The 24,405-nt window shown below is 37.5% G+C and overlaps 2 protein-coding genes across 2 annotated transcripts; both read left to right on the top strand.

Annotated features, from left to right (window-relative positions):
• Positions 1 to 4,948: 4,948 nt before the first annotated feature.
• chmp5a (charged multivesicular body protein 5a) lies at positions 4,949 to 12,672 on the top strand. Its single transcript, XM_079819662.1, has 8 exons — positions 4,949 to 5,096; positions 5,214 to 5,318; positions 6,082 to 6,128; positions 6,721 to 6,814; positions 8,264 to 8,335; positions 8,446 to 8,554; positions 8,628 to 8,743; positions 11,660 to 12,672. The coding sequence occupies exons 1-8, from the start codon at positions 5,031 to 5,033 to the stop codon at positions 11,708 to 11,710; spliced, it is 660 nt and encodes a 219-aa protein (XP_079675788.1). The 5' UTR covers positions 4,949 to 5,030; the 3' UTR covers positions 11,711 to 12,672.
• Positions 12,673 to 12,793: 121 nt separating this feature from the next.
• bag1 (BCL2 associated athanogene 1) lies at positions 12,794 to 22,046 on the top strand. The gene is made up of 7 exons (XM_079819663.1): positions 12,794 to 12,917; positions 13,255 to 13,380; positions 13,705 to 13,787; positions 13,869 to 13,982; positions 18,130 to 18,237; positions 21,271 to 21,333; positions 21,437 to 22,046. Exons 1-7 carry the CDS (start codon positions 12,881 to 12,883, stop codon positions 21,524 to 21,526), a joined length of 621 nt encoding a protein of 206 aa, XP_079675789.1. The 5' UTR covers positions 12,794 to 12,880; the 3' UTR covers positions 21,527 to 22,046.
• Positions 22,047 to 24,405: the final 2,359 nt, after the last annotated feature.

Below are 24,405 nucleotides of genomic sequence, written 5' to 3'. Positions count from 1 at the left end.
TGCTCAAAATAATAATAATAGGCATCAGAACTGTCAGTACCTTGTCAGATTATGTGCACATTAACACTTTTCAGAGACAGTTTGTTCAGTACTCGGTTAAATCTAGTTCTAGTTGGTCTGACGAAGTGTTGGCGTTGCCATGGTAGACATTAATGGATAAACATAGCGCTTCAAGGTCACTCTGTACGTTTGTGAAACATCTGTTTTGTCAGAACAGCTCTAGAGAATGAACATAGGCTACAATTAATTTCCTTGGAATCTGTGAGGTGTGTGATTACAAATATATTTTGAGAGTTTAGTGTGCTAATGAAAATGGCTTGTCCAAAATTACACCCATCACGTTTTGAATTGAAACACCGGTCTACTATCTTTCCTGGCAGGAATACGGTCATTTTTACATGATTAAATCATTGCGGTTATATCAACATGTAAGTTAACATGTGCAATTATGTTGCTAAAAGAAAACCAACAAGTCTGAAATTACTTCACTCACATCACATTCTGATGGTTCTAAAGAATGAATTAATTCATGGGTAACTGAAATTGAAAACACTTCAATATTTTTATTTTCAGATAAAGCTGGGACCGAGATGGGTCTTGTGCATGTTGCCCACTTGGGTCCCACCTAGTGGCGAGTGCCATCCTAAATGAAATCCATGTGGGCAATTAACATGGGGCCATTATGGAACCCGCGGACAATCATATGTGGGGCCCATTTTTCAGCCCATTTCAAACCCATATGGGCCCCACATATAAATGTTGTCTGTGTATTAAAGGCACACTATGTAGTTTTTCGCCACTAGAGGGCGCCTATTCAAAACAAAGGTGCAGCTTGATGACACAGAGATTGGGGAATATAAGGAGTTGTCGTCTTCACCTCGCAGCCGGTGGAAAAGTATCGGGATGGGAAGCGGGCGGACAGGCCCGGTTACAGAATCAAATCACTGAGGGTGCTTCTGAAATTACTGGGGGTGCTCTAGTAAAGTGCAGATAGGCTAAGCAACAAGTAGTTAGTAAAAATAATAATAATTCTATGTTATATAATATATCCAGGGGTGTAGCACAAAATCCTGGGCCCTATGCATAGGCAGTCCTGATGGGCCCCCATGTTCCATGTTAAAATATATTCCAGACTTTTCAAAGGGCCCTCTCCCTAGACGGGGCCCTGGGTAGTCAGGTCCACTTTTCCCCCCACTACCACGCCCATGAATATATCCTCTGCTCTGTAGAGGACACCAGAACCCATTTATTGAGAAAATTTAAAAACATGAATAGACATAAAACCATGATTTTGTTTTAATTCACCAATCAATTTTTATGCTTCAAGCTTTTTTATTCAAATGTTGTATAAAGATGATTCTCAATGTTATGAAAGATACAACAGAATAAGTTGATGTACCATTTTACTTAATGCAATATGTGTCTAATTTGCATATTAATGTGTTTTGGATATCCAGACTTAAAACTGTATGTTTGTTGTCAGAGAAATTCGATTAAAAAAATCCTCTACAGAGGCAAAACCTCTATTCTGGGTCTCAAGCAAGCCTGCAGCATTTTTCTCAGAAACTGAAGCCTCCGCGCCTCGATCGCCCCCCCGGTGGTTGGTCACAGTATAGCTCTTAAACCCCACCTCCCCATGTACTGTATTAGAATGGACGCGAGACAAACTAAACAATTAAATTACACTTAAAATAATTGTTTCCTAAAGATGGTTTCTGTCATTTTAGGCAGTTTTTATCACGATGATTTCATTTCAAGTGTTTGTTTTTTAAATACCTTTAATTTTAGTTAGTTATTTGATTATATAAAAACGGGGGATGTGACGTCATGATTGACAGCTGAGATTGACGGCTTCTCTCGAGTGAAGCTGTCACTGAGGCACTAATGGACTTTTTTGGGGATTTTCCGGAGATTGGAGCTTTAGCTTTAATTTCCACATTTCCATAACTGTTTATTTCACACCAGCATAATGAATTGTTCTGCATCTGCGAGAGTGTGGGCGGGCTTTTGATAATCGCGCCTCTACTTCCTGCTCTCTACTGCACAGACTCCGGTCCCGAGATGTCAGCGCCGTGTGCGGGCCTACGAAAGCTTCAACTCTAGTCAGCAGAAGTCAATGAAGTCGCGTCGTCCATATTTTTTTACGGCCTATGGTCTCAAGAGGAAATTTCGATCACTAAAGTGCTGTTGCTTTGTCAATTCATCGCGATCTCACAAAGTTCCGTGATAAAAATGAAGTTGTCAACAACACATCTCTTACTTACATCGTGTCTTGTCTTTGTTTGTTAATGAGAGGTTTCGCAAGCCTGCATTAACTCAGCACTGAATAGCGTGAGATTCTGATCACGTTCGAGAGATCGACAAATCTGTGATTGGCTACTTACTCACCGCTGCAAAAACACGCTGTAAACAGATGCATTTGCCGCTTTCCAGAGCTCGGACACAAATATGCAAAGCTGTCAAATCTGTTTCGCCAATATTCTTACAGTATCAACTGTGGGTGCTTTTGCTTGCTTTTGAGGGTTCCGTAAAACCGGGCCTGCAGGCGGAAAACATGTTCATGAGATTATTAACGTTACTGTAGTATGAAGCAGGGCAGGGCCGAGTGCTGTGGGAGCTGAACGAGGTCAATGAAGCGATTGTTGATGAGAGACGAGCGCGGCACACGGCTCGACAGCAGCGGAGCTTTTATTATGCCACAGTTGCCGTTTCTGCTTCTTCCGGTCAAGCGTATGTTTGGTAACGCAGTGCTGTTTCATCTTATTTACATAAATTTGAGTGTGTTGAAAATGATGTTACTCTGCATTCACTGCGTGGCTGCTATATGAGACACTTATTGCACACTGCAGTAAAGCTAGATCTATATTAAATTATCATATTAATAAATGCTGGATGGCTTATGTTGCTAAATGGTATGCAAATAATTCAAACATATTTTATGACGGAGAAAATACTGTATTACTGTACGATAATTAGTTTTCTTTAAATGTCTCCAAACAGTTGTTCCCTTGTCTAATAAAACATACACTCTAAAAATGCTGCTTTAAAAATAACCCAAGTTGGGTTGAAAATGGACTAACCAAGCAATTGGGTTGTTTTAAGCAAACATTTAACCCAACCGCTTAATATATTATAGAGTGTATAATATATTAAAGCGTATTTGGTGTTTCCATGGTTTCTACTAAATAAAACTGGAAATCATATCATGGATGTCATTGATAGGCGACGCACGGACACGGTCTGTGTCCTGGGCTGAATCCAAAATCGCCCCCTAAACCCTCATTCACTTTTCCCTACGTTTGTCCCCTAATATAGTTCACGTGAAGGAGTGAATGAAAACGATTGCGTGAAGTCGGACAGCCGTTGAGTGTACATCGGCTTTACACTCGATATTGCGGTGCAATGTGGGATTGAATGAGTGCACTCAATAACGTCCACTACAGTTTCGGACACCACTACAAATGGCTGCCCCCTCAAATAATGCCCTATTTGAGGGGGGCGATTTCGGATTCAGCCTTGGTTAAAATTGTTTATTTCTCTGGACTTAAAGGAACACTCCACTTTTTTTGAAAATAGGCTCATTTTACAAGTCCCCTAGAGTTAAATAGTTGAGTTTTACCGTTTTTGAATCCATTCAGCCGATCTTTGTATCTGGCAGTAGCACTTTTATTATAGCTTAGCATACATCATTGATTCTGGTCAGTCCATTAGCATCTCATTCAAAAAATGACCAAAGACACTTACAATATTTTTCCTATTTAAAACTTGACTCTTCTACAGTTACATCGTGTGCTAAGACAAACTGAAAATGAAAAGTTGCGATTTTCTACACCTATATAGCTAGGAACTACTTTCTCATTCCTGCGTAATAGTCGCGGATCTTCGCGGCCGTACCATGGCTGCAGCAGCACAATGATTCGTTGGTATTCTGTGAAACATGGTGGTAGTTACACCTTCGACTTACTATCACAGCCCTTTACAACACACAGAACCATGGCTAATCACACAGGTAAATCCACAACACAATTTGTCGGCTGCAAGCCTGAAACTTTCTCTGCAACACACAAACTTTGTGCCGGTCACATTGAAAGTTACCTAGCTGGGGGCTACTTTCAGGTGCTGTAATATCATTGCGCTGCAGCCATGGTACGGCCGCGAAGATCCGCGACTATTAGGCAGGAATGAGAAAGTAGTTCCTAGCCATATAGGTGTAGAAAATCGAACTTTTCATTTTCAGTTGGTCTTAGCACACGATGTAACTGTAGAAGAGTCAAGTTTTAAATAGGAAAAATATTGAAAGTGTCTTTGGTCATTTTTTGAATGAGATGCTAATGGGCTGATCAGAATCAATGATGTATGCTAAGCTATGCTAAAAGTGCTACTGCCAGATACAAAGATCGGCTGAATGGATTAAAAAACGGTAAAACTCAACTTCAAATTTAGCTCTAGGGGACTTGTAAAATGAGCCTATTTTCAAAAAAAGTGGAGTGTTCCTTTAAACATTCTTGGAAACATTTTGGATAATGTGAGTACAGAAGTCAACAAAATATATAACACTGTTCTAGAGGTCTTTGGATATTTTAATCCAAAAATCGTACATATTGTGCCTTTAACTGTCATAGATGCCTACAATAAAAATAAATAAATAATAATAATAATAATAATTACTAAATAAAATCAATCACACTGATAATACTAAGACAATGGTAGCAATAATTAAAACATTTAGTATAATTTAGTAATATGAACAAATGATTAGCTTATAGAAAATTAATTTATTTAACTATTGATGGTCTGCAATTTTTCGGCAGAATATTGGTCGGTTAAGATATGGGGCAAAATAATGTCAAGTGGAAAATGAGAAGAAGAAACATGCAGCAATATTTTAAGCGCATTACTAAATCTTCACCATCCTCATCGGTGACTTTTATTATGGTATGTGTATTCTATGACCAACCGGAACAAGCCCGTTGTGATGGTCAGCATTTAAGTACCTCTACAAAACAAATAAGTGTAAATCCCGTTTAAAAATGAACCGAATTTTCGGTCGGAGCAAACAGACGCCTCCTCCCAACCTTTCTGACTGCATAGGCAATGTAAGTACAGTATGTTAGTGAATGTCTCCGAACACCAGTGAAGCCTCCTGATTGGTGTTTGCATGTCAGACATGGATGGAGGTACAGTGGATGCTGTGTGTGGTGTTCCCGTTATAGGTGGACACGAGGGTCGAGTCAATCGATAAGAAAATAGCGAGAATCGACGCAGAGCTAATGAAGTACAAGGACCAGATGAAAAAGATGAGGGATGGACCCTCAAAAGTGAGCATCAGAAACTCGAGTTGATTTAATGTCACATACAAGATCATTATAACTATACAGGCTAATGTACAGTGAGATCCAAAAGTCTGAGCCACTCTGCTTTGCATTTGAATACATTTTTGTATTATAGGCCTACATAATAATATCAGCATGACAATTTGTGAATAATAAAAATAAGTTGTTACATTTATATAGCACTTTTCTCTGCACTCAAAGCGCTTTACATTAATGAACTAGTGATTTTCTTTATTGAAAAATGACCATTTCTTAGTATTGTTATTGTCCTGACAGCAGCATGCCAGTTTAGTATTATTGAGATACAATTATATTTTGTATTAATATTTTGATTATTTTATTTTAGTACATCAATTGAAACATTTTAGTAAATCAAATTTTTCAAGTAAAGAAAATGATTTTTTAATGGTTTTAATTTTACTTTAGTTTTATAGTAACCCTGACTCCAGCTTCTTGAACTCCACATGTAAAAATTAATAATTTTTTCCAGCATCATTTGAGAATGATCCAAAAAGCATCTTGTGGACCTTTAGGAGTTCACAAGATCACAAAAGTAATCGATTACTGTCATCGACTATGTTCTTTTTACATGATATTTTCAAAATCCTAAAATTGTGTTTGTTTCCAAGTTTAAATTAGACTTTGAATCCCAGATTTTCATGTGGTCTCAGTGTTTTCAATGTACATTGAATCCCACTGTAAATCACGAAGAATTCTGTAAGCGTAAAGATGAACGATCTCTTTACAGAATACAGTGAAACAGAAGGCAATGAGAGTGCTGAAACAAAAGAGAATGTGAGTTTTACCCTGACTAATAACCATGTACGATGTATGAAATGTTTATTGCAATATCTAGTGGATATTGATGTGATCAAATGTTTTGGTAACACTTTAAAATAAGGTTCACACATTTCATTAATGAATGCTTTGTTGAATGTATGTAATGATAGTAAAGTGCGTATAAACAAGATGTTCAGATGGCTTCCACTTATGTTTACCAACAGCCCAAAATCAATGGCTTATTAAATAATGTTGATAAGGTGTGAGTTAGAAATGTCCATAAGTGTGTGTCAACTGCTACGTAAACTAATTTAAATCTGTACAGTAAGATAATCTTACAAAAACAGTAAAGCTACAGGCATTGTTCATGGCTAGTTCATGTTAACTACTGCATTAACTAATGTTAACTAATTGCACTGTTAACATGAATAGATGCATTAATATATGTGTGAGTTAAGATTAATGCCGAACAGAGTTGTTGTTCGTGGCTAGTTAATGTTAACTAATGCATTGACTAATGTTAACTAATTCAACCTTATTGTAAAGTGTTACCAATGTTTTTTTGTAATATTGTTAAATGTTATTTTTTCCCCACTGTATTATGCAGGTATGAAGGTCAAAGAGATCAGCTTTCCCAGCAGTCATTTAATATGGAACAAGCCAACTATACGATCCAGTCATTAAGGGACACCAAAACAACAGTAAAGACTTATGAACTTATTCACTGCTGTCCATATTACTCCCAGCACTTTTGAATTTTTAATTACATTTATTTATAAAATCCAAGAAATTTGATTTGCAAAGAGCCGATTCATTTCTTCTTGCGTATATGGTATTTTCCTAATATAATAAATCATTTCATACTGGGTTTTTTTTTACATTGAAAATAAAATAAAACACTTATATTGGTGTATATATTATTCTGACCACTAATTAATTTTTAATGGAACACTCCACTATTTTTGAAAATTGGCTCATTTTCCAACTCCCCTAGAGTTAAAAAGCTGAGTTTTACCGTTTTCGAATCCATTCAGCCGATCTCTGGGTTTGGCGGTAGCACTTTTAGCATAGCTTAGCATAGATATGATTAGACCATTAGCATCTCGCTCAAAAATGACCAAAGACTTTCGATATTTTTCCTATTTAAAACTTGACTCTTCGGTAGTTACATCGTGTACTAAGGCCGACGAAAAAATGAAAAGTTGTGATTTTCTAGGCCGATATGGCTAGGAACTATACTCTCATTCCTGCGTAATAATCGAGGAACTTTGTGCCGTACCATGAGTGCAGAGGCGCAATGATATTACACAGCGTCTGAAAATAGTCTCCAGCGCTCTCTGTGCGAGCAGGTTGTCACGTTGGTTATGTTGACAGAAGTTAGCCTATTTTCAGGCGCTGTGTAATATCATTGCGCCGCTGCATTCATGGTACGGCACAAAGTTCCTCGATTATTACGCAGGAATGAGAGTATAGTTCCTAGCCATATCGGCCTAGAAAATCACAACTTTTAATTTTTCGTCGGTCTTAGTACACAATGTAACTACAGAAGAGTCAAGTTTTAAATAGGAAAAACATCGAAACTCTTTGGACATATTATTGAGCGAGATGCTAACGGTCTAATCAGATTCAATGATCTATGCTAAGCTATGCTAAAAGTGCTACCGCCAGACCCGGAGATCGGCTGAATGGATTCAAAAACAGTTAAACTCAATTGTTTAACTCTAGTGGAGATTGAAAATGAGCCTATTTTCAAAAATAGTGTCGTGTTCCTTTAAATACAAAGTTCTGTCATGAAACTCTAGATGGTCTAATAGGTCCTAAACCTGCTTGCAATTATGTCATTCTCTATAGGGCACAGCTGATTGGTTCCTGCTGTATCAGCAGCCAATGAGCTTGTGTGCTCAACCTTCAAACACATGGTTAGCGTTTGCTTTAGCAGTGCAGTGTGTTTTTAGAAACCCTCCGACTCCCCAGCTCCACCTGTATAGATCTGCTACGGGTAGTTTATGTACGCTCTATAGTACAGCAGCAGCAGGTCTTACTAGCTCACAGCAGCGTGTCGTGTATGTATTGGCAGTAACCAGAATTTCATTTATTCATTTATCCTCTGTATCCACAAACCTTTTATACTTTTTGTAATACTTTTGTAGGTGGAGGCTATGAAGATTGGAGCAAAAGAAATGAAGAAAGCATACAAACAAGTGAAGATGGATCAGATTGAAGTATGCACACTAATCGTTTTGATAATGGCTGTTTTTTAAGTAACGTTTTTGACTCATGAGAAGTGGTTAATATTATACACTTTTTCATTACCAATGCTTGTGACTGATAGGACCTGCAGGATCAACTGGAAGACATGATGGAAGAGGCCAGCGAGGTGCAGGAAGCTCTCAGCCGCAGCTATGGCACACCAGAGATCGATGAGGATGAACTGGAAGCAGGTAGTTTGTGTGTGTGTGTGGGTGTGTGTGTCTGCATTTGGAGCTTAAAGCTTCATTTTCTCCTCTGTTGCAGAGCTGGATGCTCTGGGAGATGAGTTACTCCTGGATGATGACAGCTCTTACTTAGATGAAGCCTCGTCTGCACCCTCCATTCCTGAAGGAATCCCCAGTGACGCTAAAACCAATAAGGTGCAAATTGCACTGATAAAATTGTCAATGACAAGACTATGGGATGATTTTAGACTCAAAATGATTAATAAATGCACACACAATTATCTGTGAACTTGATAAATGTTGCAGACATGTTTTACTATCCACAAACAAATGTCTTTTAACTTGTGTGTGCAAAATACAGAATTACATGAATGTGCAGCGATTTGTACAAATAGAGACACACAGTAGTTGTGAATACAAAACTTTGATTTTGTATTAATGTAGGTCAGAATGTGTGCGTGCAACGAGTAAGATGTGCATTTGTGGATCCGGTGACGCGCATGCATTCATTGACACGTTTGTGCGTCAATCCTATTTGATTCATTTGGATTTTGAGACTTTCATTTCGCCGGTTTGGCCTTGCGCGATCCACACACACAGCTGTCTAAGAAAACCTGCTGCCACTAGATGGCGGTATTCTGCCAAAACAGACACTGGAACCGTGAGCGTTATTCTGTCTATAGGACGCTTTATGTGTCCTCGTTATAAAGACGAGTAAAACGCTTAACAGTAGGCTAACGTTAAAAAGGTATTAATAACGCATAGGCTACTTTGTATAGGCAAGCAGATTAAATCAGGTTATGAACACAACATTGTTCATCACAACATTTCTCTCCCACAGAAAACCATTATAAAATGCTTAATATGCAATATAGCGCATGCTCAATAAAGTGTATAGCCAACTTTTAATATCACCGTTTTGAACAACATCTAGGAAACCCGTTATAAAGTAAAACGTAATGGGCTCATCTGTTTTTATGTACATATAGGCTGCTACATAGCTACTCTCCTATTCTTTATTAGTGAGTTATGTACAGAATTTGTTCTTTTAATATCCCTGTCTGTAATTAAGCCACGTTAAGCGTGCCGGAAAATGCTTTAAACGTGTAATTATAAGCACTTTGCGTATCATATTCTGGGCTCATCTCCCTTTTTTTGCACATGCTTTATTAATAAGAGTTTGGTCTTGCACGGTCTTCTTACTGCGTTTTTCACATTAAGCGTTTTAGAATATTCCAGAGAAAACAATGTGAAACTTTGCGCATTTTAGGTTCATATTTTTATACTTGTAATATCGCTGTCTTAATGCATTAATGCATCCTGGGCTCATCATGTACATAGTAAGCGTTTTCTCCCATAAATTCTATTATAAAAGAAAACGCTTAACCTGGCTTCCTGCAGTAAAACGGTGATATTAAAAGTTGGCTATACACTTTATTGAACATGCGCTATATTGCATATTAAGCATTTTAGAATGGTTTTCTGTGGGCGAGAAATGTTGTGATGAACAATGTTGTGTTCATGACCTGATTTAATTTGCTTGCCTATACAAAGTAGCCTATGCGTTATTAATACCTTTTTAACGTTAGCCTACTTTTAAGCGTTTTCCTCTATTTATAACGAGGACACATAAAGCGTCTTATAGACAGAATAACGCTCACGGTTCCAGTGTCTGTTTTGGCAGAATACCGCCATCTAGTGGCAGCTGGTTTTCTTAGGGCGTTTTCACACCTACCTTGTTTGGTCCGGATTTTCGGACTTTTCAGTTTGGTCCGAATCAAAATTGCAGGTGTGAAACCTCCCCCGTACCACGGTCCGGACCAAACAGACGAAATTTGGTCCGACGAAAAGAGGTAGTCTCAGTCCGGATCAAACTGAACAAAGGTTCGGTTCGTTTCTAGTGTGAAAGCATTTTCTGTATGGTTCGGACTTTCAGAGCATTTACAGGAAGTTCCTGTTTATGTTTAAATATTATAACGTTATTTTTAAATTCAATCTAGGCTACATTGATTATGAAAAGTGAAAATATGCGCAATATGTCAAAAGACAGAAAGTCAGAAATAATTTTGAACGCAATTTTGTATGATTTTGCTTAGAAAGCATTTCCTTAATGGGAATTTAGTTTTGTATAAATTGTATCTTAATTTTAATCAACGTTTAATCAGATAATTGCCTGGATTTAATAAATAAGAAGCAAATAGTCTATAGCAGACAATAATCGCGGGAGCGATCACATGCTTTACACATGAACTGGAGCGGGTCTCAAATAAACCGAAACTCAGCAGGCTACTTGCCTCACAAACATGATAAATATGTGTATATAAAGCTTGAAATGTCCACTTTTAAACGTAACGAATAAAAAAATAGTCAAGCAATGCGCACTGTTCAATAGTGGCAACGATATGCGTCCGTTCATTCAACTTGTCAAAGACGCTGACGTCAGACGCACGTCCGTTTACAAACCAATCAATGTCCAGATGCCGCCCACATAGATGATGACGAGTGGACGCAAGTGTGTCATGTAAAGTTCTTTAGTCCGCTCACATAATTGCAATGTGAAACCAAACCAAAACTAACCGAATATATAAAAAGTATCAAAACATTAACTTCGGTTCGGACCTTGGTGCGAACTTTCAGGTGTGAAAACGCCCTTAGACAGCTGTGTGTGTGGATCGTGCAAGGCCAAACCGGCGAAATGAAAGTCTCAAAATCCAAATGAATCAAATAGAATCGACGCACAAACGTGTCAATGAATGCATGCGCGTCACCGGATCCACAAATGCACATCTTACTCGCTGCACGCACACATTCTGACCTACATTAATACAAAATCAAAGTTTTGTATTCACAACTACTGTGTGTCTCTATTTGTACAAATCGCTGCACATTCATGTAATTCTGTATTTTGCACACACAAGTTAAAAGGCATTTGTTTGTGGATAGTAAAACATGTCTGCAACATTTATCAAGTTCATGGATAATTGTGTGTGCATTTATTAATCATTTTGAGTCTAAAATCATCCTATACAAGATATACATATTCATTATCTTTTGGTAATATTTATATTTGTGATTTGTTCAGTAAATAGTTTTTGTATTTGTATCCCTCAGGATGGCGTTCTGGTCGATGAGTTTGGCCTGCCACAGATCCCTGCCACATAAGAAACTGTTCTCTGATCAGTGTTTTATTTACATACAGTGGAGGAAGTTATTAGTGCTGGTAAATGGCATCGGACATGTTTTGTTGTATTCATTTCCCAGTCTAGCATTTGGTATTGTAACTAACAGTTTTTGTTACATGTTGAACTTGATCACATGAAGCATCATTTTTCAATTTTAATTAAAATGTGGTCATGTAAACATGTTAGCCTGATTGCCAATGAGATTCCAGTTTTTTTAGAAATTGAAATAAGAAATCTGGCATATTTACTTACCACTTACTATGAATGTCCATTGTTACTCGAGGTTACCTTTATATCAATGCATGTTCAAACAAAAGTAATTCTGGATGATATGAGATCCTAGCTGTTATAAAAGTCACTCACTCTTGCGTGTTGTTAATGACGTAAAACCCATATTATTTCATAATATAGCAATTTCTAATTTTAATAATATTTGTACAGTTAATATTAATTATACCCTTGCTTCCTCTTAGGCTTGCTGAAATGTTGACAGAATTATTGCTGAGATTGATCAAGTATTTCGAGTCCACAGTTCTGGGTAGAAATGTAAAGCACGCCATCAACTGGTCCGAATATTGCTTGAATTATTAAAATGATCTGGTTTTCTTGATGATAATGTTTCTTCATGAATATACATCAAGTTCTGAAATGTGAGATGCTGTAAGAGTTGTAATAAATTATGGTATTTAAACATTGTGGATCATTTTTGTGGCTATTTATTTGGCAGTAACAAATTTCAAGAAAGACTTATTTTCTATTAAAGGCCACAATAACGATAAGTTTTACATAAAGAATCAGTTACTTATATTTTAGTGCTTTTAAAATTTTGCAAAGGGTTTATGTAAAATCTAAATTGATTTATAAAATGTAAGAAATGTTATCCATCTCTATTAAAAAGAGCTCACTTGGTATTTTCCGACTGAAATAAATAATTGCGTAATGTATTGCTTTTTTTTATTTTATTTTACATTCCAACATTTCTTTCTGTAAATATATAATGTACATAAAATAAAAAAATATAATAATAAAAAAACAAATGTCGAGCACACCCCCGGTTTTCTTAGGGGCGTGACGCAAACACATGCGTCGTTTCCGGTTGCATAATGTACACACTCTAAAGTTGTGAAGCGCTAGCTAACAGTGTGCCGATATGGCGGAGAACACCTTGACAGTGACAGTTGCTTATGGTAAAGATAACGGACCACTTTTCATATTTCAAAACATTGAGATATATCAGAAATAAAAGTAGTCGCTAATGTATTGAGGTTAGCTTTACACGGTTCGACAGTTAAAGCTAGCTAACTGCAAATGATCCGAGCATCACTAAACCTCAGGCGCTTGTTTCACCGTTAGTAACATATCGAGGCTATGCATTTATATTTTGAGTTTTCAAGACAGATCTGATTACGGTTGGATGAGAGGTGTATGTCAATGCTGCATTTGCAGATGCAGTGCCAGATAACGTTAGCTCTCTGGGTCATTTTGAGTAATAAACCTGTCATCTTCTGCCTGTTCTTGTCTCAGGCACGACCAAACACAGCATCACTTTAACAGCACAAGATGGACATGAACCACTGTTGAAGGATTTGTGTGAGGCGCTGACAGAAGCCACAGGAGTACCAGCACCATCCCAGAAAGTCATATTTAAAGGTAATACAGCACTTTAGGCTTATCTGTTTCTCGGCTTCCTGTGTTTATACTCACTCAGCTGTAAAATGGTCTGTCTTTTGCGTATAAACTACAGTAATTATCATAAGTTGATGTTTGTGAGCTCAACAGACTAAAGCAGTGCTTGAAATAAAAGCATCATTAATCTGTGCCATCGCAACAGTGACAGTGTAGGGTTAATTCAGGGTGATTTGGACACTTTTTGCCATTGAGATGCTTGGAAAAAGTGTCCTAATCAACCTAAATTCACCTTATTGCTTTTGCAAGAATACCTGGAATTGTAACCTAATGTTGTTCTGACTGTAGGGAAATCATTGAAGGAGATGGATGAGCCTCTGTCTGGCTTTGGAGTAAAGCAAGGTTGTAAAATGATGATGATCGGAAAGAGGGTAAGATGTGTAATGCGTTATTCATTCATAAAGAAATGTCTGTGATTATTTCTGAGTCTGAAATAAGCTTTATTTTTACAGAACAGTCCTGAGGAGGAAGCTGAACTTAAAAAGCTCAAAGACATTGAAAAGTCAGTGGAACAAACCGCCAAGAAGCTTGAGAAGGTGGATGGTGAACTCACAGGACTGAAGAACGTATGTGACATGTTTTTAAAAAAAAAAAATCGAATATATGGCACTATTCTATGCCGTTTTATAGTATAAAGGCCAAATCACACCAAGGATGATAACTATTTAAAGATAACGATAAAGATATAGTTAAAAAAATCATCTCAATAAAAAAGAATTGAGTTCACACCACAGTTATAACAATAACGGTATAGAGAAACTATATCGTTGGAATAATTTTCAGAACGATTTTATCCAGCTGATGAACATTTACATTTATGCATTTAGCAGACGCTTTTATCCAACGCGACTTACAACTTGGATGAATGATAAAAACATTGACAGCCAATCAGAATCCATCCTGCTTAGAATCACGCACTTATGGCGGTTTTCCATTACCAGTATCGACTAGACTCGACTCGCTTTTCGCTCGCGTACCTCCACAATAGTACCTGGTCGTCATGGCGACACCGCAGGAAACTTTTTAGTTCCTCGTTGCCCCATCAAGCTCTCGCTGGATCCTCTCTTCGGCAACCAAACAAAGGAAACCTCCTCGTTTGACCACGGCGTATTCTTCCGAGTTGTCATAATCTCTGTCAAAAAATTGCCTCAGCTCGCTCAGAACCTCGCCAGAGGTGATACGAAAAAAAGTATCTGGAAGCAGGGACAGGTACAATTTTTACACAGTGGAAAACCAAACAAAGGCGAGTCGAGGTGAGCTGGTACTGTGTGAAAAAACGCCATTAGATAGTGTTGTAGTACTCAAGAATGGTCTTGGTCTTGAGACCGGTCTTAAGACCATTTTTTGAAGGTCTTGGTCTTGTCTCTGTCTCAACCACATTTGTACTCGAACTCAGACTTGGAGGACTCTGGATTTTGTTTCAAGACCAGTCAAGACCACAACTGTTGGGATATTAAAGGGTAACTTCAGTGATTTAGCATTAAGCTTTGTATTTAAACTGGGTCATTTCTGTAGTAGAAATGTGAAATTATTTTTGAATTTGGTGCCTTCTAGACTGAGAAATGACTAGAGAAATGTATTTTTGTCTCATGTGGATGAAAGACAACAACTCCCAGAATGCACTTGCTTCGCTGCCGTACGAGGCCACTCCTTACACCGTCGTTTTGATCTTCATAGTAATACAATCATTTCGTTCAGTTAGAGAATAAACACTACAATTAAAAACTGAACATGTCTTTTCAATAAAGTGTGAGTGAGCCGAACGACAGTCACGGCACAGATGCAGCAGTGTCAGATTTCATTCCTCACGCAGATTTGAGTTAACGTTAAGCGTCAGTCTGGCACGTTTTTAGATCGCATATGGAAGCTAAACTATCACAGGAATTCATTGAAAAGTTGAAACACTCACTTTACTCTGCATCGCGCTCCGTTATTATGATTGTCCGTCTGTGTCTTACATTCTGTGTGTGAGATCTCTCCCCTATGGGCGGTTGATAACATGCGGAACAGCTCCATCTAGTGGCTGTAGTCTTTGCCTCTGGCCAAAAAAATCCTCCGATGACGCAAAATGACGATATTTGCGTCATCGGAGGAATTTTTCCAGAAATAAAATGCATAATTCTCTCGTCTCAGGGGGACATGAGGGGGGAAAGTACCATAATTTGAATATACTACCGGGTTACTACTGATACAAAGCCTAATGCTAAATCACTGAAGCGACCCTTTTAATAAATTGCCAGTGCATTGTCTGATTTATTTATTAACATCATTAATGTGATTGGGAACATCATTTCATTTGATTGGTAACAGCTCTATGTAGTGTCTTATTCTAATTATATTTATGGATTAAAAATAAGTAATTTCTCAGGCGGTAATGTGGATCTTTATGAATTTAAGGAGTAATGGTCTCGACTCGGTCTCGCCCTAGCCTGGTCTTACTAGACTCTCGTACATTTCATTTGTACAGAGAGTCTGGCCACTCTCCATTGACAAGCGTTTACTTCCTTGAAGGCGGGTGCTCTGTTGAAGTTTAAAACTATTGGATCTGCCCAGAGCCACTCTGGATCTGCCATAACCAATCGCTAACGTTTGGTCGTGACGTATGTCATCTCAAACTAGCGCACAACATCAACGTCATCGTTCTCAGCCACTGAATGGACCGGTTAAAATTTGACCGGAGAAAACCAGAGAATATACCGCAATCCCAGACAGAGTACTGAAGGAAAATGAAAATTGAAGAACGTAGGAAGGCGGAGCCAGGCTAGTCTCGCCCTGCCTTATGGTGCGTTCACACCAGACGCGGATGAAGTGAATAAATCGTGCTATTCGCGCGTAGTTGGACGCTTGAACATTTTGAGTTTACTCGCTTCATTCGCGTGTGACATTCACTTCACAACAGATGCAAATTCGCGTCATGGGAGGGGCTTCTGCCAGCCGGCTCGTCTCGTTGCGAAATGGCTGACATGGATAAATATAAAATACGGCGAATAAGCTCAAGTTGCCGGCTTTAAAGGGATAGTTCACCCAAAAATGAAAATTAGCCCATAATTTACTCACCCTCAAGTCATCCTAGGTGTATATGACATTCTTCTTTTAGACTAAAAAAATCTGAGTTATATTACAAAAGTCCAGGCTAATCCAAGCATTAGAATTTGATTCATAGTTGCTCTGTTTTTGAAGTCCATAAAAGTGCATCTGCCCATCAAATAACTGCTCCACGCGGCTCTGGGGGGTTAATAAAGGCCTTCTGAAGCAAATCGACGCGTTTGTGTAAGAAAAATATCCATATTTAAAACTTTATAAAGTAAACTTTCGGCCGACCGCCTTCCCTGTTCAATTTATGGGAAAATGTTTGAAAGTTCCTCTGCCGATCGAAAGACTAACGCGACCAGGTCCGCTCGTCATGACGTCACGTACACATCTTGAGTTTCACTTTCAACATTCAACACTTTTCCACAGAAGGCGGTGGGACGAAAGTTTACTTGATAAAGTTTTAAATAGTAATATTTTTCTTACACAAACGCGTCAATTTGCTTCAGAAGGCCTTTATTAACCCCCCAGAGCCGCGTGGAGCAGTTATTTGACGGACAGATGCACTTTTTATGGACTTCAAAAACAGAGCAACTATGAATCAAATTCTCATCAAATTCTTGGATTAGCCTGGACTTTTGTAATATAACTCAGATTTTATTAGTCTGAAAGAAGAATGTCATATACACCTAGGATGACTTGAGGGTGAGTAAATCATGGGCTAATTTTCCTTTTTGGGTGAACTATCCTTTAACTAGCTTGCAGTCTCAATAGGGGGAATTCAGGGTGATTGGGACACTTTTTCCAAGTCATCGCAATGGCAAAAAGTGTCCAAATCACTCCGAAATCACCCTATGTATAGCTCAAATTGAGTAAAGAGGTTTTTTTTTTTTTTTTTTACAACTTACCAAATTGTCCGACCTCCTCACTCACTTTCTTCCAAGCAAGATCCTTTTTATTCCTGTTTCTGTAAAGTATGAAGATGTATTATTCAGCTCCGGGTATCCACATATGATTTGTCCTCATTGTTGTCACTAGCCTACTAGAGCAAGCTCCTGATTGGTTAACGCGGCGCGATATCTGCCAAAGTTCAGATTTTTCAACTCGCTCAATTGAACCTCATTCATGCGAATTGCGCCGCAGAATGTCTATTCGCGTCTTTGCATTGACTTAACATGTAAATCACTCGCGCGAAACGCTTCATACGCGTCTGGTGTGAACGCACCATAAGTCTTGGTCTCAACACATTGGTCTTGGTCTCGGATTAGGTGGTCTCGACTACAACACGCGCTTAGAAGAAACAGAACTTCCGCTGATGTGGACGCTAAATTAGTTATCTTTATAGTTATCGTCCTTGGTGTGACTTAAGTAGTGTGTTCACAGAGAAAATTTCAAAAAGGAAAAGCACTTAAAATACCCGGATGATGCACTGAAATAACCAGAAAAACGAAGTGTGGAATGATGGACACTCAACTATCGTAGCTTTAATTACATAATGACGAGGGCCTAACAGATTCTGATGTTGGATGACAAAATAACCTCATAAAATTCATACACCAGACAGTGTATAGTATGTAATTTGGGACACATCATTTATTTTTCGCCTTGAACGCTGTACCAGTTATACGAGGCTAGGCAATATGGTCATTCTCATAATTTAATTCATAATGTAATGATTTTCAGGGTTTTCTTGCAAAGGAGTTGCAAGCTGAGGCTCTTAACAAACTGGACCACAGAGTGAAAATTGCCTCTGAGCAGTTCATGAAGATCCTAGAGGAAATCGATGCGCTGGTAATTGTTTTTTTTGTTTGTTTCTTAAAGTTGGCACGAAAGTAAAATTCACCCTATCGATTTTGTAAATGCATGTTATTGATCGCATTGTTAACAATTCATTCATGCAAGTTTCATTTTTCAAAACATTTTTGACCCCATACATTTTTTATCAAAACATCACAAGTGGATCTTCATTTTGTTCGCATTCATTTTTGAACGCAACGCCCACATCTCAAACCAATCGATAGAACTAAGTCCCTTGGCCTGTTGCACAAAGCTGGTTTCAGTTGCTACCCAGGTAAGTTTGAAATTAGTTTGAGCAAACTCTGTTTTTTCGGGCTCAAGAAGGTAGATTGGTTTTTAGCAGTGTTCATCACCATGGTAACTTGCACTACACTATGGGGGTAGATTTGTTGCATTATTCCAATCCAAACAAATAGATTGTTATCCACAAATAAATGTAAACAAAATAAAAATATCCACACGCATGTTTTTATGTCACAAACACAACTCAGCACTTCCTGTGTATTTGTTGATGGCTTCCTCTGCATTGGTGGATCTCTTCTTGCACATTTGTAAATCGCAGCACAGCGTGTGGATTTTGAAACATTTCTAGCGTCTACGCTCACACAAATCCTGAAATAGGTAGACTTCACCCACCATCTACTTAAGCCAATCAGATAACGGCCATATTGTGCTGACCAGAGCCATAGAGACAGAGCGTATTTAGGCCACGCCCACACCGGGGGGAAAACAATCCAACGCTCTCCATTGACTTTGTATTGTGTGAGGCTGAGACTTGCGTGAGACTCAAAAAACAGAACAATGTCTAAAAGCTGATATGTGAAAACTTTAGAGACAAAATTGCTCATCTTTTGCTGCTAACTATTTATAATATTTATATTATATGAATTATAATTAATTTTAATTAGGGCTGTCAAATGATTAATCGCGATGAATCGCATCCAAAATAAAAGTTTGTGTTTACATAATATATGTGTGTGAACTCTGTTAATTATTATTTATATATAAATACACACACATTCATGTATATATTTAAGAAATATTTGCATGTATATACTGTATATACATTTATATAATCTATAATATATATAAATATAAATGTTTTATATATAAAAATAATATTTTTTTCTTAAATATATACATGCTTGTGTGTGTGTATTTATATATAAATAATAATTAACAGAGTACACACACATATATTATGTAAACACAAACTTTTATTTTGGAATGCGATTAATCGCGATTAATCTTTTGACAGCCCTACTTTTAATTAATATAATATATTCATATAATTATTATATTAATTGACAAGTAGCCAAATATTAATATGAATATAATACATGCATTCATAATTCTTTTAAACAACGTGTATTCATTTGAGCTCTGTGAATCTATAAATATTAGGCATATTTCTTTGATTGACATCATGCATTGATAAAGTCAGATATTCTTTCGCTGCAGCAGCAGTGTTTATTCCTGTTTTGTAAACTCGTTTAATTTCATGATAATTTTCAAAACGCTCTCTCAATCTTCAGAAGAGAAGTGAATTGCGCCGTCTCTCTTGCGAGAAGTGAATCAAACGGACACTGTGATTGGCTGTTTGCCGCACGCGTCACACTTTCAGTTGCATGCGCTTTAGAGTTAATCGCAAATTCTGGATTAAACCCGAGTTGACAGAGAAAGTTTAGACCAGGGGTCTCCAAACTCGGTCCTGGAGGGCCACTGTCCTGCAGAGTTTAGCTCCAACCCCAATTAAAACCCCTGAACCAGCTAATCAGTGTCTTTACTTGGGCCTAGTTAGACACTGATTAGCTGGTTCAGGTGTGTTTATTTGGGGCTGGAACTAAACTCTGCAGGACAGGACCGAGTTTGGAGACCCCTGGGGCCTATACAATGAAGCCGGTTTAGCTGGCTAGCCAGATATGTTTAAGCTTAGTTTGTGCCAATCCTGGGTTTTAGGTACCATTAAAGTGGTTTGGCTTTTAGCCGTGTTCATCTCCATAGTAACTTACGCTCCACAGCTAACCTGCTCCAGGGCAGGTTATGTTCTGGATAAGAGATCTCAAACTGAAATTGGACCAATCAGCTGCAATAAAGTCACTCCCCCTTTTTCTACTCCAAATTAAAGGTTACTACATAGCAAATGGTTTTTAAAGACTAAAGCATCTGGCTTTTAACAATGCTTATTTATAATAATAATAATTTTGAATAATTTAGATATAATTTATGTAAATATTATACCATAATCAATTACACATGTATCATTTTAGTTAATCAATCCTTAATAGGCACTTTGTTAAAATTTAAATAAATAGCCTATATAAAGGTCATACAAATAAGTTTTAAAGTCAATAAATAAAGCTATAAAAATGACAACATGTGAGCTTAAATGTTCAATTCTCTCTATATATCAACTAAACTTTACTTGCATTGACATAAGATTTTTCTTTAAACTGTCCTCTTTCATAGACAGCTCTTTTCTCCTTGCTGTGTAAATTTGTTTAAATTCTTAATATTTTTCAATCATGTAATATTCTGCAGAAGAGAGAAGTGAATCTCAGTTGATCCACAGCGTGTGATTGGCTGTTCACTGCTGATGTCACAGCTAAACTCCTAAACTCAGGATCAAAGCCCGAGTTGACAGAGAAAGCTGAGGATAAGCATCATGGGACCAACAAAGCCTGAATAGATTGGTTTGGTTTTGTCAACTCAAAACTAATCCTGTAACCCTGAGTTTGTTAAACTCCCATCATGGTACAGGCCCCTTGTTTAGACCAAACTTTGAGAGACCGTTGAACTTGATCTAAACCAGGTTGGATTTATCAACTCTAAACCTACTAAAGAAACTCAGAGTTTGTTCAGCTAGCTTTATGCAACAGGCCTCCTGTCTTTTCATTAACCCGTTACACTCAGATGTACATCACAATAAGGAAAAGATGAAACGTTTGTTTCATTGCGAATCAAACTTATTGAAATACTGTTATTCAGTAAAGTCGCTTTATTTGTGCACTTTTGTATTATTTACAGAACTTGCCTGAGAGTTTTAATGACTGCAGGATGAAGAAAAAGGGACTTGTGAAAGCTGTTCAGGTAGGATTACGACTTATCAATATTGGGTTTTAACATACCCATGACCATTATTCGATTGCAGATCTTTATTAAATATCGTTCTCTTTATTGTCCCTCTGCTTAGGGGTTCCTAGCTCAGTGTGACAAAATTGAAGCCGGAATATCAGATCACTTGGCCAAGATTCAGTCAAAAAACTTAGCCTTAGTGGAGTGATCATGAATGACGACTCCTGCCATCAGTAGTTACTGGTGCTGCTCTGTGAGCAACTGAAGAACCTCACTGAGAGCTTTGGCACTGAAGGTGGTCCTGCAGTTCCTACACCCCATGACCTACACATGCACCTGTCATACGGAGAACGGGCGGCATTTGATTACTTATGAGTTTATATTTTTCATGCCAAGTGTCGGAAATACTTATGTCTATGTATGGGACTGAAGAGTTTTGACCATCTGGAACGTTCTCTCTTTTAACTTGGTTACCTAGCCTAAGTTTGACAGATGTTGGATATGTAGTCTTATTTTGGTCAAAGAGAAAAAAAAAGAAAATAATGGTGCTGGAAGAATGTCTTTTTTAAAGGACCCAATTAAATGATCGAATTTGTCAAATAAATCAGCATTGTGCGGTAAAACATTTGGGTATAAAAATGTGAAATTGTTCAAAGCAAAAGATTGTAGCTTGGTAGTCCTCGTTTTGTTTTTTTTATCATGATTAAATCTCAGGGTGCTCCAAACCACTGGTGGTTGTCTCCATTGATTTCTGTCTCTAATGTTGTTGTGAAGTTATTGAGGGAAATTAAACATCTGAAAACTGAAAGCTTTTGTGTTGTCTTAGTAACCTTCATTGGCAGTCTTATTCTGTACAATCCTAAATATATTAGGTTTCAATGAACCAGCATTTTTTTGGAGAATGTTTGTATTCATATTTTATGCTGTCCTCTGCAGTGGACACCAGGACTTGGTTATCAAGAAAATAAAATGGCATGATAAGACATGTATAGGCAAAAACAATGTTGTTGTTTTTTCATTTACCACTCGATTTTTAGCTTTCAGGCTATATTACTTTGTATAAAGATGATTCTAAACTATGTTATGAAAGATATAACAGATTGATTTGATATACTGTTTTACTTTATGCGATATTTGTGTTAAATGGCCATAAATGGGTCCCATTAAATACAATGCATATATACATTGTATTTGCATATTAATGTGTTCTCGTGGCAACATGTAATGAAAAAAGAAGTGTAATAATGGGAGTAATACCTTGGCAATATTCTCATAAAAATCTCACATTTTATAGGAATATTGGTATATAACTATTTCCGTATTCACTTGATGCTTGATAAACATGCTGTAATCCTGGTGTCCTCTATACAGTGGACATGAAATCAATTCCCTGTTTTGTAACAGAAAGTCGTATTCTGATTTATGTTCATTTAATTTTTAAAGACCAAGGAGAGTGAGTTGTCATAGTGAAACATCCAGGGGGGGGTCCAATGCTATTTCATGCATTCTGACTTATTTACATTGTTATTTCTGTGCCAAATACACTCCTTCAGGATTCCAACATGTTTCTGAAAGTTTTTTATGAAGTCATAAAGGGCGTAATTGCTTGTATGGGCACTTCTCTCGGATGAGCGCACACACACACAAGCTTGGTTCAGGTTACTGGAGCCGTTGGCAGCTGTCATTTCCCAAATAACCCAGTGCTAAGGAAACAGTGGATGCAGTTTGTTTTTCCAGTTCTGCAAGTGTGTTTGTTCCCGATCATGAGTGTGAAACTGCATCAAATGTGTGTCTTTTGTTGGCAATCAGTGTAAGTGTATATAAACAACACAAACATATAGTGAATTGAAAGTTATCCAGGGAGTGTGTGTGCTCGAGATTCTTTAGCTCCATCGGTACAGCGTATCGGTCTTTTATCAAACTAAAGACTCTTCGGTCAAATAAAGGATGCAATACAGCTCTAGAGGTACTCAAGATTATAGTTTTTCTCAATTGTTTACACACAAATACTGGTACTTGAGACACAATGACCACAACATATAACTCATGCACCAAACCCCTGAACCAATTCTGCTAAACTACAAGCACAATTCCTGCTTTACACTCAAATTGCAGTTCTAAAACACTTTTTTTCAAAACCCTACACACAATTTTCTGCATTTGGCACAATTTTCATGCAGAAAATATCTTGTTTTCACAAGGAACACACTGCCATTCAAATATGCACACTGACTCTTCACATGGGCAAACACCTGTCAGTTTTACAATTAGCAAACAGAGCTTTAGCATAAAAGGGCAACAGGTGAGAACTTTTTTTTACTGTAACTGTATGCAGTAAATTCTTCTGTTGTTTTGTATGTAGATCACTGTATGTGCAACTTTGTGTCGGTTGGGACGAACACTACATTGTTTTTGTGGGAAAAAAGAAATATATTTGTCACTGTGTATTTGTGTTCGGAGTATGAAAACAATATTCACTCTTATGCATGTACTGTCTGTAGTGTGTAACACTGAACCAAAAAAAGACCAAAAGAAGTCATGAAGATGAATGGAGAAAAAGTGTTTTCCATTGAGCACATCAGTGCTCAACTGGTTCTTGTAAATGTCTGTTCATATGATGGTTTGTGTGTGTCATTTGAAAACAAAATACCATTTTGAGAAGAAATAACATTGTTTTGAATGTAAAGTTTCATTTTGCAGGAGAATTGAGGGGTTTTGCCCATTGTGTGTGTGTTTTTGTTCTGGGAGTATAAGGCATGCTTTCAGAAAATGTGTGTAAACAATCGAGAAAAACTATAACATGAGATTGGCAGAAACTGTGTGTTATGCCCCCTTTAAAACTGTGACAAATGAGAGAAATTCACTAAAATGTGTCCTCTACAGAGGAAAAAGGTCCCTGCTTGGCTTACAGGAGGATAATATAAATTACAATACTTTGGTTTTAACAGAATTCAAAAATTGTAATTGTAATAAAATGTGAGAAACGCCAAACTGATTAAATCATCCCACATTCTGTAATGAAGACCTGATTACTTACCTTACATTAAATTGTTTATTTAAAAAAAAAAATATCCAGCAACTCCAGGC

Source organism: Gobio gobio (genome assembly GCF_949357685.1).
Source record: "Gobio gobio genome assembly, chromosome: 6".
NCBI classification, from domain to species: domain Eukaryota; kingdom Metazoa; phylum Chordata; class Actinopteri; order Cypriniformes; family Gobionidae; genus Gobio; species Gobio gobio.
The sequence above is the reverse complement of the archived record's forward strand: the minus strand, read 5'-3'. Positions and strand labels throughout refer to the sequence as shown.

What these genes read in the sequence shown, in the direction of transcription:
- chmp5a (XM_079819662.1), top strand. Translation starts at nt 5,031, where the DNA reads ATGAACCGAATTTTCGGTCGGAGCAAACAGACGCCTCCTCCCAACCTT. An exon ending in TTTCTGACTGCATAGGCAAT is followed by an intron (nt 5,097 to 5,213) that starts GTAAGTACAGTA and finishes TTCCCGTTATAG; the next exon opens with GTGGACACGAGGGTCGAGTC. An exon ending in TGAAGATGGATCAGATTGAA is followed by an intron (nt 8,336 to 8,445) that starts GTATGCACACTA and finishes TGTGACTGATAG; the next exon opens with GACCTGCAGGATCAACTGGA.
- bag1 (XM_079819663.1), top strand. Translation starts at nt 12,881, where the DNA reads ATGGCGGAGAACACCTTGACAGTGACAGTTGCTTATG. An exon ending in CCAGAAAGTCATATTTAAAG is followed by an intron (nt 13,381 to 13,704) that starts GTAATACAGCAC and finishes TTCTGACTGTAG; the next exon opens with GGAAATCATTGAAGGAGATG. An exon ending in TGATGATGATCGGAAAGAGG is followed by an intron (nt 13,788 to 13,868) that starts GTAAGATGTGTA and finishes TTATTTTTACAG; the next exon opens with AACAGTCCTGAGGAGGAAGC.